At 42.5% G+C, this 17,389-nt stretch overlaps 1 protein-coding gene across 3 annotated transcripts in view; it reads left to right on the forward strand.

The window, feature by feature from the left end:
• slc30a9 (solute carrier family 30 member 9) overlaps nt 1–17,389 on the forward strand; it is a 140,414-nt gene that overhangs the window by 104,493 nt on the left and 18,532 nt on the right. For all 3 annotated transcript variants that reach the window (XM_043692116.2, XM_043692137.2, XM_043692123.2), the window contains 2 exons: nt 5,369–5,476; nt 8,143–8,308. In XM_043692116.2, coding sequence (XP_043548051.1) covers nt 5,369–5,476; nt 8,143–8,308 — 274 coding nt within the window. The remainder of the gene's footprint in view (nt 1–5,368; nt 5,477–8,142; nt 8,309–17,389) is intronic.

The raw sequence follows: 17,389 nt of genomic DNA on the forward strand, positions 1-17,389 counted from the left end.
GCTCAGGGGTTAGCACTGTTGCCTTACATCGCAATGGAGCAGGGTTCGATTCTGGCCTTGGGTCACTGTGCAACCTCCACACAGACATTCTCCCCATGTCTACGTGGGTTACCTCCGTGTGGTCTAGTTTCCTCCCACAATCCAAAGATGTGCAGATTAGATGAATTGGCCATGCTAAATTGTCCATAGTGTTCAGGGACGTGTAGATTGGGTGCATTAGTCAGGGGAAATGTAGAGTAATAGGGTAGAGGGTTGGGTTACTCTTTGGAGGGTCAGTATGGACTTATTGGGCGAAATAGCCTGTTTCCACACTAGGGATTCGAACAACAGTATAGTTCTATCTGTACCAGATAGATTGCCAATGAGTGGAGAATGCGTTTCACCATGTCTATTAAAGAAAAGTTGGGAATGGGCAACAAACACTGGCATTACCTATACTTAATGCTGTCATCCCATGCACAGTTTTTGTTATAAAATTAATAAAATATATAATCTACTTTTCTTCCTAATCCATTTTTGGCCTCTGATTTTTAATAAAATTCCTTATGCTGTTACTTTTGTTTGAAGGCCTTGACAGGATTCAAATGTTTCAACCATATACTATTCATTGCCTGCAAACATTTTGTTATATTCCAGGCACACAATATTTCCCAACTCACCACTTGCACTTTCCCCACCATCATCCCAACTACTGTGGAGGCTATGGACAGAATATAACCAGGACTTTGTGTATGATTGTACAAGTAAGGAACTTGCAATTAGAAGAAGCTTGGGAGACAAGGAATGGGGTGCAGTAGGCCAATTTGTGTGATCAAACTATTCTCCTGCCATCTTACATTGAGACAGTTGGAGTACAGAAGAACCTCAATTATCCGAAGGACACGGGTGGGGAGTATTTCATTCGGTTAATCGAATGCCGGATAACATAGTTTAGCAACATTGCTAACATTGACATTCATCTGTATTTCAGATTTACTGACAGTTTTCAATTGCTCGTCGACATTTTTGTTTTCTGCTGATATTAGGCAGCTGGAAATTGAGCATCGTGGAATCCATTGATAATTAGAATCCCAACAAATAAACTGGCTCTGGTCTTTTTCAGCCAAGAAATACTCTCTCTTGTGTAAAAGTAAAATTTCTACATTGTTTATAGGACCTAGCTTAAAACTTAGAATTTGGTGTCATCGTGTACAATCTGTCCAATTTTTCTAGTCATTGGGCGCTCACAACAGCCAGTTTTAAAATGGACTGTTCTTGGTCACTTAAATCACAGATTATTTTAGAAGAATTTCTCTGGGACTAGGAAGAGCATCACTGTCATTTTATGCTTGACCTCAACCAGTATTATTGTTCTTGCTATGTTAATATCAATGAATGGAAGGTAATTCAGTGACCCATGAAATGCTGAGTCTGCCATCAATTATCAATTTATAAAGGGCTACAAAGCAAAAGCATGACTTTAGTATTTTTAATTCAAGCAGATCAGTTTTATAAATGGTCCTGATAAACACTTTTTATCTTAGGCAGGTACTGAATCAATGACACATTTGAATTACATTTCATCATTTTCTTTTGCTCCAGGACTTGATGCAGTGAAACTGCAATGCCACCTGAAAGTAGAATTTATAAGGCTATCGAAATCAAAAATATTTTTGGCATAAAGCTCACCATCACCCTCTTGAGGACAGTTAGAGATGGGCAATAAATGTCAGTCATGCCAGTGAAGCTGACTCCCAGTAATTTTTTGTTTAAAAGTTAAATAGGATTATTATTATTGGCCTAAGTAAACTAGAATCGACGGACAAGATTTTCATCAAGCAATGGGTTTGAGTTGCAAATTTTCTCAATTATGTCTCCTTTTTGAAGAACCCTGCTCACCTGGTGGTTTTGTCAGTAATATGCATGGGTGGGCATCATCTACCATCTCTGAAGGCTGGCTTGAAGGCCCATCTCAACTTGTTGTGACATTCGCTTACTTGTAATAATTATTTGCACTCTATTTGTAACATGCACAATTTATTTATACCCACCCCATTTCCCTGCCATTTTCATTTTGAGTATCTGCTGTGCACAGAATGAATGAGCCCTTGGCAAATGTTTGACATGATCCTGAGATACAAGCAGACGTATTCAGAAAATTATCTTTAAAATAAACTGCTTTTTCTTTAGCCACAATGCTGTCAATTGCGCAGTCTTTCATGTTGATTTTTATTATTAATGATGAGCCTCTAATCCATTTTATAGCCCTCTGACAATCTAGAATTTACCTTATTGTATAGTTTTGTGCTCCAACAGTAGACAGCAGCTTGAATCCAGACTTTGTGATTGAGAGGCAAGTGTTCTACTAACTGAAACATAGCTGACACTTGAACATTGTAGGATTGCCTTTCAGACTGGAAGACAGTGTGGTCTGCAGATGCTGTAGATCAGAGTTGAGAGTGTATTGCTGGAAAAGCACAGCAGGCCAGGTATCATCTGAGCAGCAGAAAAATTGACATTTCGGGCCAGAGCCCTTCAGGAATGAGGCTGGGAGCTTCTGGGTTGGAGAGATAAATGGAAGGGGGGTGGGGCTGGGGAGAAGGTAGCTGAGTGCAATAGGTGGATGGAGGTGGGGTGAAGGTGATAGGTCGGAGAGGAGGTTGGAGCGGATGTGGAAGGGAAGATTGACAGGTAGGACAGGTCATGAGGGCAGTACTGAGCTGTAAGATGGGGGGAGGGGAAATGAGGAAACTGGTGAAATCCATCTTGATGCCATGGGGTTTGAAGGGTCCTGAGGTGGAAGATAAGGCGCTCTTCCTCCAGACATTTTTGTGGTGAGGGAGTGATGATGGAGGAGGCCCAGGACCTGTGTGTCCTCAGCAGACTGGGAGGGGGAGTTGAAATGGTCAGCCATGGGGTGATTAGGTTGATTCATGCGGGTGTCCTCCCGGAGATGTTCTCTCGAGTGTTCTGCGAGAAGGCGTCCAATGTCTCCCCACTGTGGAGAAGACTGCATCGGGAGTAACAGCTACAATAAATGACGTGTGGAAGTGCAGGTGAAATTTTGAATGTGGAAGGCTCCCTTGGGGTCTTGGATGGAGGTAAGGGATGAGGTGTGGGCACAGGTTTTGCAATTCCTGCCATTCCAGGAGCGAGCGGTGTGTTGTTAGGGGGTGTGGACCTGACCAGGTAGTTGCCGAGGGAGCGGTCTTCGTGGAAAGCGGGTAGGGGTGGGGAGGGAAATATATCCCCGGTGGTGGGGTCCATTTGTAGGTGGTGGAAATGTCAGCAGATGATGCGATTCATGTAGTGGATGGTGGGGTGGAAGGTTAGGACTGAGGGCTTCTGTCCTTGTTGCGGTTGGAGAGGTGGGTTTCGAGGGCAGAGGTGCGGGACGTGAGTGAGATGCATTGGAGGGAATCTTCAACCACGTGAAAGGGGAAATTTCGGTCTTTAAAGGAGGATGTCATCTGGTGTGTTCTGTGGTGGAGCTGGTCCTCCTGGGAGCAGATGTGGTGAAGGAATTGGGAATATGGGATAGTGTTTTTGCAGGTGGTAGGGTGGGAGGAGGTATAATCCAGGTAGCTATGGGAGTGGTGGGTTTGTGAAATGTCACTGTTGAGTTTGTTCTCGTGAATGGGGATGGAGAGGTTGAGGAAGGGGAGAGAGATGTCAGGTGGTTCAGGTGAATTTGAGGTTGGGGTGAAATGTGTTGAAGTTGATGAACTGTTCAACCTCCTTGTGGGAGCACAAGGTGGCACCGATGCAGTATCAGTTTAGCGGAGGAAGAGGTGGGGAATGGTGCTGGTGTAACTCTGGAAGATGGAATCTTCTACGTAGCTGATGAAGAGACAGGCATAGCTGAAGCCAATGCAGGTGCCCATAGCTAGCCCTTTCGTCTGGAGGAAGTAGGAGGATTGGAAGGAGAAATTGAGGGTGAGGACCAGTTCAGCCAAATGAATGAGTGTCAGCAGAAGGGTACTGGTAGGGACGCCAGGAAAGGAAGACTTGGAGGCCTGTGACCTGTGGTGTGCCACAAAGTTCGGTGCTGGATCCACTGCTTTTTGTCATTTCTATAATGATTTGGATAGAAACATAGGAGGTATAGTTTTTAAGTTTGCAGATGAGTTAGAGGTGTCGTGGGCAGCGAAGACTAAAACCTCAGAGTACAATAGGGTCTTGATCCGATGGGTCGGGGAGTGGCAGATGGAGTTTAATTTAGATAAATGTGAGGTGTTGCATTTTGGAAAGGCAAATCAGGGCAGGACTTATATACTCAATGCTAAGATCCCAGGGAGTGTTGCTGAACAAAGAGACCTTGGAGTGCAGGTTAGTAATCTTTGAAAGTGGAGTAGTCGCAAATGGATAGGATAGTGAGGGATTGGTATGCTTTCTTTTATTGCTCAGAGCATTGAGTATAGAAGTTAGAACATAGAAGAATACAACGCAGTACAGGCCCTTTGGCCCTCGATGTTGCGCCGATAAGTTGGGAGGTCATGTTGCGGCTGCACAGAATGTTGGTTAGGCCACTGTTGGAATATTGTATGCAATTCTGGTCTCCCTCCTATAGGAAGGATGTTGTGAAACTTGAATGGGTTCAGAAAAGATTTACAAGAATGTTGCCAAGGTTGGAGGATTTGATCTATAGGGAGAGGCTGAATAGGCTGAGGCTGTTTTCCCTGGAGCTTCAAAGGCTGAGGGGTGACCTTACAGAGGTTTATAAAATCATGAGGGACATGGATAGGGTAAATAGATAAGGTCTTTTCCCTGAGGTGGCGGAGTCCAGAACTAGAGGGCACAGGTTTAGGGTGAGAGGGGAAAAGTTTAAAAGGGACCCTAGGGGCAACTTTTTCACAGTGATCTGTGTATGGAATGAGTTGCCAGAGGAAGTGGTGGAGGCTGGTACAGTTATAGCATTTAAAAGGCATCTGATGGGTATATAAATAAGAAGAGTTTAGAGGGGTATGGGCCGAGTACTGGCAAATGGGACTAGATTAGTTAAGGATATCTAGTTGACGTGGACAAGTTGGACCAAAGGTTCTGTTTCTGTGCTGTACATCTCTTAAGACTTCAGGTACTAAGAACAACACTTAGGCACAGACTTTATACTCCAGTTTGTTGATGGTAAATCTTTTGATTTGGATGTGCAAGTATTATAAACTTCACTATGCTTGTAAAGTTTATAATGTATTCTACTTATTTCTTTGGACTACTATAAAGCAGCAGATATCCATTATTTCTCTGACATTTATTGGTGTAGACAATATATTGTAATAATGTGACACTTTGATTCTAAAATAAAGCCTTCATATTTTAGCTGTATGTTTGACTGATGAACTTGCTCATTACGTCACCAAAGCATTAACAAGCAAACATATTTGTTTCCTAGTGATGAATGGTCATGATCCAACCACTAATGTTGTTTTGCTGGAAGATGCAGCTGCTGTGTTGGGTGTGTTGTTAGCAGCTAGCTGTATGGGGCTGACATCACTTACTGGTAAGATATTGTTAAAATTATCACAGGGTTGACAATTCAATTATTTCTTAAATTCCTGCCTTGAAAAGATACTGCATATGACTTTATGTATGTATATCAGCATAGGAGCTCCATTACATAGTTTGGAGATATCAAAATTCATTGTATTTGCATTTAACTTTGCTAGGGGTCCTTATTACTGCATGTTGTTGTAAAATACCTTTTTAAGATCATGAACAGAGTTATATGCAACGTTAAATAAAATTATATTGGTTTAGCTAAAGCCATATGTTAGGCCCTTTGCTCAATTGGTGGGTGGCACGGTGGCACAGTGGTTAGCACTGCTGCCTCACAGCGCCAGAGACCCGGGTTCAATTCCCTCCTCAGGTGGCTGACTGTGTGGATTTTGTACGTTCTCCCCGTGTCTGCGTGTGTTTCCTCCGGGTGCTCCGGTTTCCTCCCACAGTCCAAAAATGTGCAGGTTAGGTGAATTGGCCATGCTAAATTGCCCGTAGTGTTAGGTGAAGGGATAAATGTAAGGGAATGGGTCTGGGTGGGTTGCGCTTCGGCCGAAGGGCCTGTTTCCACACTAAGTAATCTAATCTAATCTAATTTGACAACTAATATCGCTATATCCTTTTTGGTAAAAGGATTTTTCCTTTTTTGAATTTCTTTTCTATCACCTATACTGGTAATATATGTTTAAAAGTTCAATTCCTCTCTCAATCAAAATGAGTTACCTCAATTTACCATTATCCTGTGACTTTCCCTTAACCTCCAATATATCCAAAATTCTTCAATTCTCGACTGAATAGAAGGTCTTTTCTGAATCCAATTTCCTATTTTCTTGATATATTAAAGACCTACTGAAGATCTCCCACCAGTAATAAGGAAGTTAAATTGGAGAAACGTTGAGAATCATAATTTATAAATTTTTAGGGACAGAGTGTTTTTGGGGAAAAAATAACAAACACAGTATTGTATTAATATTGAAGTGTATCTTTCGATTCAGCATATTTTTACATGGGTCTTAAGAGTCGAAGTGAAACCAAATAGCCTTTTGCTTTAGTTTAGAACTTCTACCCTTTATTATTAGCGCAGATTTCAATATGAAGTTACGCAAGTTACTGTACTTTTTAAATTTAACATTCTCATCCAGCTGTTGAATAAAAACCTTACTAAATGATGCAACAATACTATGTTAATTTTTTTTTTATATTAGTCTTTGTTTCTCGTGAGCAGGGCCTTGCCACTGGAAGCATGAAGGCAGTTGTTCCTTCTATGATTTAGGTTATTATAGAATTTGATGGATGATCCATTAGTTGGTATGTCATAATTAGGGGTCACAATTTCAAAGTTGTCAGCAAGAGAGCCAGGAGTGAGATAAGGTGAAGCTTCTTACTCAGTTATTAGGAATTGGAATGTGCTGCCTGGAAAAGTGTCTCTGGTACAGACATAAGTTGAATGGCCTCCTATGATGTGAAATTCCAGGAGAAATCAAATTTATTTTGAAAATTTTGAAATGCCATTCAGGTGACCAATAATAAGTGGATGAAAGTAGGCTCTTGTGACTAATTTATTTTTCACAACCTGATGTTTTGCTTCAGTCACCTGATATGAACTAAATATTTGTAAAGTTGAAAAGCACTTTTAAAGTTTACCTAGTTTATAACCAATACTTGTACCTTCCAAAAACATAATGTAGATGCTGGAAATACAAAATACCTGCAATAGCAAGTCAGGCAGCACCTGTCGAGGTGGAAACTCTCTTTGGATCATAATCTCTACTCCAGTTTTTAACATCAGCTTCTGCAGAGGCATATTTTGTTCTTTTGCTTGATCTCTTGTTGCACACCAATATGTCTTTTGTCATTTAATCTCTTTTGCCGTCAATTCTAATAATTTTGTTCTTACCTCTCCAGACCTCTCTTTCCTACCTCCCCATTTGCTTGAAACCTACTACACCTTTAATTTTTAACCTTTTCAAATTCCAATGAAAAAGCATCACCATTGTACATTAACTTTTCACTTTTCATGAATGTTGCCTGATCTGAATAATACCAGTATTTTCTATTTTTATTTCCATATCTACTATTTTGGTGTCTCAGTTAATGTTTATCTGTATGTAATACTTGTTCCATGTTCTTAATGGGGAGGCGATGGCCTAGTGGTGGTGTTGCTGGGCTGTTAATCCGGAGACCCAGATAATGTTCTGGGGACATGGGTTTGAATCCTGCCATGACAGGCAATGAACTTTGAATTGATTCTTAATTCCAGATTTTTAAACGAATGAAGACCATGAATCCATTGAAGATTGTTGAAAAACCCATCTGGATCACTTATGTCCTTCAGGGAAGGGAGCTGCCAACTGTACCTAGTCTGGCCTACATGTGACTCCAGACCCACAGCAATGTGATTGACTCTTAACTGCCCTCTGGGCAATTAGGGATGGGCAATAAATGCTGCCTAGCCAGAAATCTGTACAAGCAACTGTACAAGGCATGCTATTTAAGCCAATCCATGTCAACAAATTAAAAAAAATGCAGAGTAAAGGTTTGTTGATCTGCTTTCAGTAGCTGCCTGACATGTATAATTACTATGTTCTCACATATAGGATGTTCGTTTTGATGCTCATACTACTGAGTGGTTTAAATAGTTGTTCATATTATGCATTCTTTTTACTCCAGGTAATCCCTATTATGACAGCATTGGTTCCCTTGGTGTTGGAACACTCTTAGGTGCAGTTTCAACATTCTTGATCTACTCAAATACCGAGGCTCTGATTGGGCGATCCATAAAGCCAGAAAATGTACAAAGGCTTACTGAACTTCTGGAGAATGACCCTTCAGTAAGGTAACTGGGTGGGTTACTCTGTCTGTCTTTCATAAAGAAACCATCAATGACTGCCGAAAGAAGAATTGTTTTAAAGTGGTGCTTCAAGTAATGAGCTCAGTAGTATGAGCATCAAAACTGGGTAACAGTTAGAGGTGGGAAGGGGAAGAAGCAGGCAGTGCAGGGTTCCCCTGTGGTCGTTCCCCTAAAAAATAAATATACAGCTTTGGAAACTGTTGGGGGGGACAGCGTTGTAGGTGTAAGCTGCAGTGAAGGGGTCTGTGGCTCTGAGACTCAGAAGGGAAAGGGGGAGAGGAGGAGAGCGCTAGTTATAGGGGACTCTCTAGTTAGAGGGACGGACAGGCGGTTCTGTGGAAATGGGCGAGACTCACGGATGGTTTGTTGCCTCCCGGGTGCTAGGGTCCGAGACGTCTCAGACCGTGTCTTCAGAATCCTTAAGGGGGAGGGTGTGCAGCCAGAAGTCGTGGTGCACATTGGCACCAACGACATAGGTAGGAAGAGGGGTGGGGAGGTCATTCAAGAGCTCAAGGAGTTAGGCTGGAAGCTAAAAGCTAGGACAGACAGAGTCGTCATCTCTGGGTTGCTGCCGGTGCCACGTGACAGTGAGGCAAAGAATAGGGAGAGAGTGCAGTTGAACACGTGGCTGCAAGGCTGGTGTAGGAGGGAGGGCTTCAGATATTTGGACAATTGGACTGCATTCTGGGGAAGGTGGGACCTGTACAAACAGGACGGGTTGCACCTGAACCAGAAGGGCACCAATATCCTGGGGGGTAGGTTTGCTAGCACTCTTCGGGGGTGTTTAAACTAATTTGGCAGGGGGATGGGATCCGGACTTGTAGTCCAGCAAGTAGGTTAGCTGTTTGTCAGGATGCCCAAGACTGTAGGGAGGCTGTGGAGAAGGTAGCACTGACAGGGACTACTTGCGGGCACAGAGATGGGCTCAAGTGCGTATACTTCAACGCAAGGAGTATCAGAAATAAGGTGGGTGAACTTAAGGCGTGGATCGGTACCTGGGACTACGATGTTGTGGCCATCACGGAAACGTGGATAGATGTGGGACAGGAATGGCTGTTGGAGGTTCCTGGTTACAGGTGTTTCAGTAAGATTAGGGAGGGGGGGTGGCATTGCTAATTAGAAATGGTATAACGGCTGCAGAAAGGAAGTTTGAGGGGGATCTGCCTCTGGAGGTAGTATGGGCTGAAGTCAGAAATAGGAAAGGTGCAGTCACCTTGTTGGGTGTTTACTATAGGCCCCCCAATAGCAGCAGAGATGTGGAGAAACAGATTGGGAAACAGATTTTGGAAAGGTGCAGAAGCCACAGGGTCGTAGTCATGGGCGACTTCAACTTCCCAAATATTGATTGGAAGCTCTTTAGATCAAGTAGATTGGATGGGGCGGTGTTTGTGCAGTGTGTCCAGGAAGCTTTTCTAACGCAGTATGTAGATTGTCCAACCAGAGGGGAGGCCATATTGGATTTGGTACTCGGTAATGAACCGGGACAAGTGGTGGGCTTGTTAGTGGGTGAACATTTTGGTGATGGTGACCACAATTCTGTGACTTTCACCTTGGTTATGGAGAGAGATAGGTGCGCACAACAAGGTAGATTTTATAATTGGGGGAAGGGAAATTACGATGCTGTAAGGCAGGATTTGAGGAGCATACGTTGGGAGCATAGGCTGTCAGGGAAGGATGTGGTGGAAATGTGGAACTTTTTCAAAGAGCAGATACGACGTGTCCATGATATGTATGTACCTATCAGGCAGGAAAGAAATGGTCGTGTGAGGGAGCCTTGGTTGACGAGAGAGGTTGAATGTCTGGTAAAGAGGAAGAAGGAGGCTTACATAAGGTTGAGGAAACAGGATTCAGACAGAGCAGTGGAGGGATACAGGATAGCCAGAAGGGACCTGAAGAAAGGGATTAGGAGAGCTAAGAGAGGGCATGAAAAATCGTTGGCGGATAGGATCAAGGATAACCCCAAGGCATTTTATGTGTATGTGAGAAACCTGAGAATGACGAGAACGAGGGTAGGTCCGATCAAGGACAGTAGTGGGAGACTGTGTATTGAGTCGGAAGAGATAGGAGAGGTCTTGAACAAGTACTTCTCTTCAGTATTTACGAACGAGAGGGACCGTATTGTAGAAGAGGAGAGTGTGAAATGGACTGGTAAGCTAGAAGAGATACCTGTTAGGAAGGAAGATGTGTTGGACATTTTGAACAACTTGAGGATAGACAAGTCCCCCGGGCCTGACGGGATATATCCTAGGATTATGTGGGAAGCAAGAGGGGAAATTGCAGTACCGTTGGCAATGATCTTCTCGTCTTCACTGGCAACGGGGGTGGTACCAGGGGACTGGAGAGTAGCGAATGTTGTGCCCCTGTTCAAAAAAGGGAATAGGGATAACCCCGGGAATTACAGGCCTGTTAGTCTTACTTCGGTGGTAGGCAAAGTAATGGAAAGGGTACTGAGGGATAGGATTTATGAGTATCTGGAAAGACACTGCTTGATTAGGAACAGCCAGCACGGATTTGTGAAGGGTAGGTCTTGCCTTACAAGTCTTATTGAATTCTTCGAGGAGGTGACCAAGCATGTGGATGAGGGAAGAGCAGTGGATGTAGTGTACATGGATTTTAGTAAGGCATTTGATAAGGTTCCCCATGGTAGGCTTATGCGGAAAGTCAGGAGGCCTGGGATAGAGGGAAATTTGGCCAATTGGATAGAAAACTGGCTAACCGGTCGAAGGCAGAGAGTGGTGGTAGATGGTAAATATTCAGCCTGGAGCCCAGTTACAAGTGGAGTTCCGCAGGGATCAGTTCTGGGTCCTCTGCTGTTTGTAATTTTTATTAATGACTTAGATGAGGGAGTCGAAGGGTGGGTCAGTAAATTTGCAGATGATACGAAGATAGGTGGAGTTGTGGACAGTGAGGAGGGCTGTTGTCGGCTGCAGAGGGACTTAATGATGCAGAGCTGGGCTGAGGAGTGGCAGATGGAGTTCAACCCTGCCAAGTGTGAGGTTGTCCATTTTGGAAGAACAAATAAGAATGCGGAATACAGGGTTAATGGTAGGGTTCTTAGTCAGGTGGAGGAACAGAGGGATCTTGGGGTCTATGTACATAGATCTTTGAAGGTTGCCACTCAGGTGGATAGAGTTTGTAAGAAGGCCTATGGAGTATTATCGTTCATTAGCAGAGGGATTGAATTCAAGAGTCGTGAAGTGATGTTGCAGCTGTACAGGACTTTGGTTAGGCCACAGTTGGAGTACTGTGTGCAGTTCTGGTCGCCTCACTTTAGGAAAGATGTGGAAGCTTTGGAGAGGGTGCAGAGAAGATTTACCAGGATGTTGCCTGGAATGGAGAGGAAGTCGTACGAGGATAGGTTGAGAGTTCTCGGCCTTTTCTCGTTGGAACGGCGAAGGATGAGGGGTGACTTGATAGAGGTTTATAAGATGATCAGAGGAATAGATAGAGTAGACAGTCAGAAACTTTTTCCCCGGGTACAACAGAGTGTTACAAGGGGACATAAATTTAAGGTGAAGGGTGGAAGGTATAGGGGAGATGTCAGGGGTGGGTTCTTTACCCAGAGAGTGGTGGGGGCATGGAATGCCCTGCCCGTGGGAGTGGTAGAGTCTGAATCATTGGCGACCTTTAAGCGGCATTTGGATAGGTACATGGATGGGTACTTAATCTAGGTTAGAAGTTCGGCACAACATCGTGGGCCGAAGGGCCTGTTCTGTGCTGTATTGTTCTATGTTCTATGTTCTATAAGTAAGCTGTAAAGTGTGTGGGAGTGGGTTTCCTTATTAGATACAGAATATTCCTTAAGTCTGCCCCATTTCTGTCCATTTAAGTTGTTGGATGAGAAAAAGGGTCAACTGTGTTTCAGGCATTTGATCCCTTTTCATAGTTTGTACGCGCTATATTAAGACTCTATTCAAGTGCAATCAGTGAACACCATTCAGGCTTGGGCTAAGAATATAAGTAATGCTTATACCACGCAAGCAGGAGGCAGTTATCATTTCCAGCAAGGGAGAATCCAACCATCTCCACTTGATATTCAGTGGCATTAATATCCATGAGAACCCACTATCAGCATTTTAGGGATTGTCTTTGACCAGACACTGGACTGGACTAGGTAGACAAAAAATAGGCTAAAGGCCAGGGGTTCTCCAACAAATCACTCATTGTCAGGCTCCCTACTATTTGCAAGGCACAAGTCAGAATTGAAATGGCGTATTCTTCCATAATCTCTTTTTTTCAAGTGCAGCCTCAACAACACAACCTCCACTTAGGGCAAAGCAGTTTTCCAAATTGCACTTAGTCATAGAGATGTATAGCATGTTCAGCCCAACTGATCCACGCCGACCAGATATCCTAAATTAATCTAGTCTCATTTGTCAGCATTTGGCCCATATCCCTCTAAACCCATCCAGGTGCCTTTTAAATGTTGTAATTGTACCAGCCTCCGCCACCATCACTGGTGGCTCATTCCATGTATGTACCAGACTCCGCATGAAAAAGTTGGCCCTTAGGTCCCTTTTAAAACTTTCCCTTCTCACCTTAAATCTATGCTCTCTAGTTTTGGACTCCCTTATCCTGGGGAAAAGACTGGGCTTCCTATCTTTCCATGTCCTCATAATTTTATGAACCTCTATAATCATTCAGCCTACAAAGCTTCAAGGAAAATAGCCACAGCCTTGTATAGCTCAAACCCTCCAGCCTTGGCAACATCCTTGTAAATCTTTTCTGAAACCTTTCAAATTTCACAGCATCTTTCCTGTAGCAAGGGGACCGGAATTTAAGTCTTCTAAAAGTGACCTAACCAATGTCCTGTACAGCTCCCAACTTCTATACTAAATTTACTGACCGGTTAGGCAAGCATTAACCTATGTACCTGCAACTCCACTTTCAATGTACTATAAAACTACATCCCAAGGTCTTTTTTTTGTTTGGCAATCTCTCCAGGTTCTTACTATTAGGTGTACAGGTCCTGCACTGATTTGCCTTTCCAAAATGCAGCACTTCATATTTATTTAAATGAAATTCTATCTGCCACACCTGATCCATTGACCCATCTGATCAACGTCCCATTGTATTGAGGTAACCTTTTTCACTGCCCACTTCACCACCAGTCTTGGTGTCATCTGCAAACTTACTAACCATACCTCCTTTATACACATCCAAATAATTTACAGTAGGACCTCAATTATTCAAACATCAATAATCCAAATTTCAGATTATCTGAGCAAGATCTCAAGGCCCCATAAAAACGGCATTAGGCAACTCAGCATTCAGTTATCAGTTAAAAAGCGTTACGGCGTGCATCGCCAGATAATCGAGAAATGTTCGGATAACCGGCACTCATAAGTTACTACTTGTTTCCAGTTATCCGAATGATCAGTTATCTGAACAAAATTATTCCCCGGTCATCTCATTTGGATAATCGAGGTTCTAGTGTATTTAAGTAACAAAAGGCATGTGAACCCAACACCGCTGGTTATGGGCCTTCAGTCCGAAAAATACCTTTCTGTTGCCACCCTCTGTCTCCTGCCTTCGAGCCAATTTTGTATTATCGCTGTATTCCATGTGATCTATCTTGTTAACCGGTCCACTGTGCAGAACCTTGTTGAATGCCTTACTACAGTCCATGTTGACAACATCTTCCACTATGCCTTCATCAGTCGCCTTTGCCACTTGTTCAAAAAACTCAATCAAGTTAGTGATACACTATTTCCCACGCAGAAAACTATAGGACTATCCCTAATCAGTCCTTACCATTCCAAATGGATGTAAATATTATCCCTCCTAATCCCCTCCAAAAACTTAATTTCCACTGATATCAAGCTCACCAGTCTATTATTCATGTTCAACATTCACTTCCCCTAACATAAATATGCTGTGCGAGCAGTTTCTAGCAAATATAAAATGCAAGGTAGCAATATTTCTTCAAAGCACTTTTCAAACCTCTGACTTCCACTATCTAGATGAACAAGGGTTGATAGGCTTGGGAGTTTCACCATTTGCATGTTCCCTCCAAGCTGCACACAAATCCAACTTAGAAATTGGTTGTTCTTTCACTGTCACCAGATCAAAAAATCTTGAACTCCCTTTCTACAGTACTATTAATGTATCTACATCAGATGGGCTCAGTGATTCAAGAAGGGGCTAACCACTTCCAGGGCATTTGGGTCTGGGCAACAAATGGTGACCTGATGACAGTCACATTTGTGAAAGAATGTTTAAGAACTTTGAATCATAGAATGATTACAGAACATACAAAGGCTAATTTCTGTATCAACTCCGTGTATGCTGTGCTCAGTCAGTTGTACTGCTTTACCTTTTCCTGGAACCCGAAAATTATTTTCAGCTTAGATAATCACCCAATTCTGTTTTGAAATACATGATTGAATCGATATTTACCAAACTGTCCTGAAGTATATTCCATATCTTAACTACCTGTATGTAAAAAAAAAAAAAGTTCTCCTGTCATTAGCTCTTTTCTTTCACCAGGCACCTTAAATGGGTGACCTCTGGTTCGTTCTTCTTCCATCACCAGGGCAAGTTTCTCTCTGAAAGTTTTGTGAGATGTCTGGTTTCCAACACCTTGGATCAAAATTCCTCTTAACCTCCTTTTTTGAAAAGAGAACTGACCTTGCTTTGTCAACCTATTCTTGTAACAGAAGCTTTTCATTCCTGAAACTATTTTGAAAACTTTTCTGGACTGTCTGCAGTGCTTCCATTTCCTTCACTCCACGGATAGCAGAACTTGATTTCCAATGCACTACCCCACTGAGATGCAACAAAGTTTGAGATCTCATACAGGATTGATTTGAAACCGATGCAGCAGGGATTTGGTTGTGGTATTTGTCAATATTCTGTACTACGTATAAGACATGCCCCGGACATACGGAAAAATAGCCTCTGGATGCCGGAGTTGTCCCTGACAGTCTTAAGCGAGTTTTCAAACACCAGGTAAACTAGAGGGTAGCATTGCCTGAGAGAGCTCAGAACGCAGAAGTAATTGAGATACTAGCTTGGCACTTGGATGTAACGGAAATGCACGAAAGAACAGGTATTCCAGGAGTGAAACATCAGAATCCAGTGGAATTCAGTTTAGTAAAACAAAGACCTGCAGATGCTGAAAATCTGAAACAGAAATTACTGGAGAAACTCAGCAAGTCTGGCAGTATCCGAACTTGAAGGGTCATTGGACTCTACATTAACTCTATTTTCTCTCAATTGCTGAGTTTCTCCAATGTTTGTTTTTGTTTCAGATATTTAGGTTAAATCGGCTTGAGTGCGAGAAGTGATTGAAGAAACTCGAGCTGGCAAAGACAAAGAATTAACGGAAAAATGTATGAAAAGTGATATAGAATTAAGAACATAGGACATGTTAATGAAAGTACACAAAGTGGAAGTGAAAAACATCCAAATTAGACTCCCAAAAAGAGAAGAGAAAACCAGGGAACATAGATATAATTTTAAAATGGTACCATTGAACAGGAGATGTCAGAAGCTGATGCAGGCACCGGTGGGCAGAATCTGAGTCATAATTTGAATCCTGAGAAGGAAATGTTTTAAGTTTGCATAAGCCCAACTACAATTTGAGGAAGCATTCTTCATGTCTTTTCAGAAAATAGTGTGATGCAGCTCAAAGTAATTTCACAGGTGAAGCACTGGAAATATGTGCTCAATTGTCAGGGGCTGTTTCTTGGGATAATGACAAAAAAAATAGTTCACTGCATGTGAGTTAGTGCCTGGTGCATATAGACAACTTTTCAAAATTTAAGAAAACAGTCTGAGCAAGACTATATAGAATTTGAAAGGATTAAACAAAGTAATTATAAGTAGTTATGAGCATTAGAAACAGTGTATGAGGATCTTAAGTTTCACTTTGTTAGAATTTAAAATCTCATTTGCCTTCCATAATAAGAAACCATGTTGAGGACTGGAGGACTAGACCAGCAACAATAATGGCTTCTGATTATGGACTAGCCCATCAGGTTTAACCTCTTTTTCTATCACCCTCTTAAATTTGAAAGAGAAAGTGGGATAATGAAGGGGAGGCAAGAAGCCAAGTTAAAGAATAGATAGCTGGCGATTCCCCCAAGATCTTCTCCTCAGATCAAAAAGGAAAGGAGTGAGGATGGAGGTGAAATCAGAGGCTGATGTGCTTCTATTGTAACAAGATGGCATGCATTCATTCAGAATGTTGAAGGTTGTGGTGGAAACCCATGGGATTTGTTAGTACTTGTAAGAATGAGACCCGAAACAAGACTGCAAAGGAAAAGGCCATGGATCAAGTTGTCAAGTTTAGTTGTAAGTAAAAACTGGATGCAAACACAGTACAAAGAAAGGGTAGCTGAGAGATAGAAGGGATTTTGTCTAAAGGAAAGATAACCCCTTTTTCCTCAAAGGAAGCATCCAAACCCATAACAATGCTAACATACATGGGCTACTCAAGTTCTCTTGCTAGAGAAGGGTGGCACATTGGTTCAGTGGTTAGCACTGCTGCCTCACAGCACCAAGGACCTGGGTTTCATTCCAGCGTCGCGTGACTGTCTGTGTGGAGTTTGCACATTTTCCCCTATCTGTGTGGGTTTTCTCTGGACGCTCCCACAATCGAAAGATGTACAGATCAGGTGAATTGGCCATGCTAAATTGCTAATAGTGTTAAGGGATGTATAGGTTCAGTGCATTAGTCAGAGGTAAATGTACAGTAATGGGGAATGGGTTTGGGTCGGATGCTGTTCAGAGGGTCGATGTGGACTTGTTGGGCCGAGGGGCCTGTTTACACATTGTAGGGATTCTGTGATTTTTAGATTTTCCTCCTGAGAATTCAATGAAAGACAAAATGTTGATCAAAGGGTACGGTGAAGAGTGTATTCCCGGTTCCTTTGTATGAAATCCAGTTGTCTGGATTACTGGTAATCAGGGTAGTTATTAACTTCCATGTGAATAGCGTTTTTGTACTACTGAGGAATGATTTATCAGGAGTGAAAGTTGTAGCTTTACCTATAATTACAAAGTTCACTTGAGGGTAAAGTGATGGAACAATTGTAGGAACAGTTTCCAGGTATTTTCCAT

Source organism: Chiloscyllium plagiosum, unplaced genomic scaffold (genome assembly GCF_037043375.1).
Source record: "Chiloscyllium plagiosum isolate Xiang-an unplaced genomic scaffold, Cpla_swu_hap1 HiC_scaffold_1, whole genome shotgun sequence".
NCBI classification, from domain to species: Eukaryota; Metazoa; Chordata; class Chondrichthyes; order Orectolobiformes; family Hemiscylliidae; genus Chiloscyllium; species Chiloscyllium plagiosum.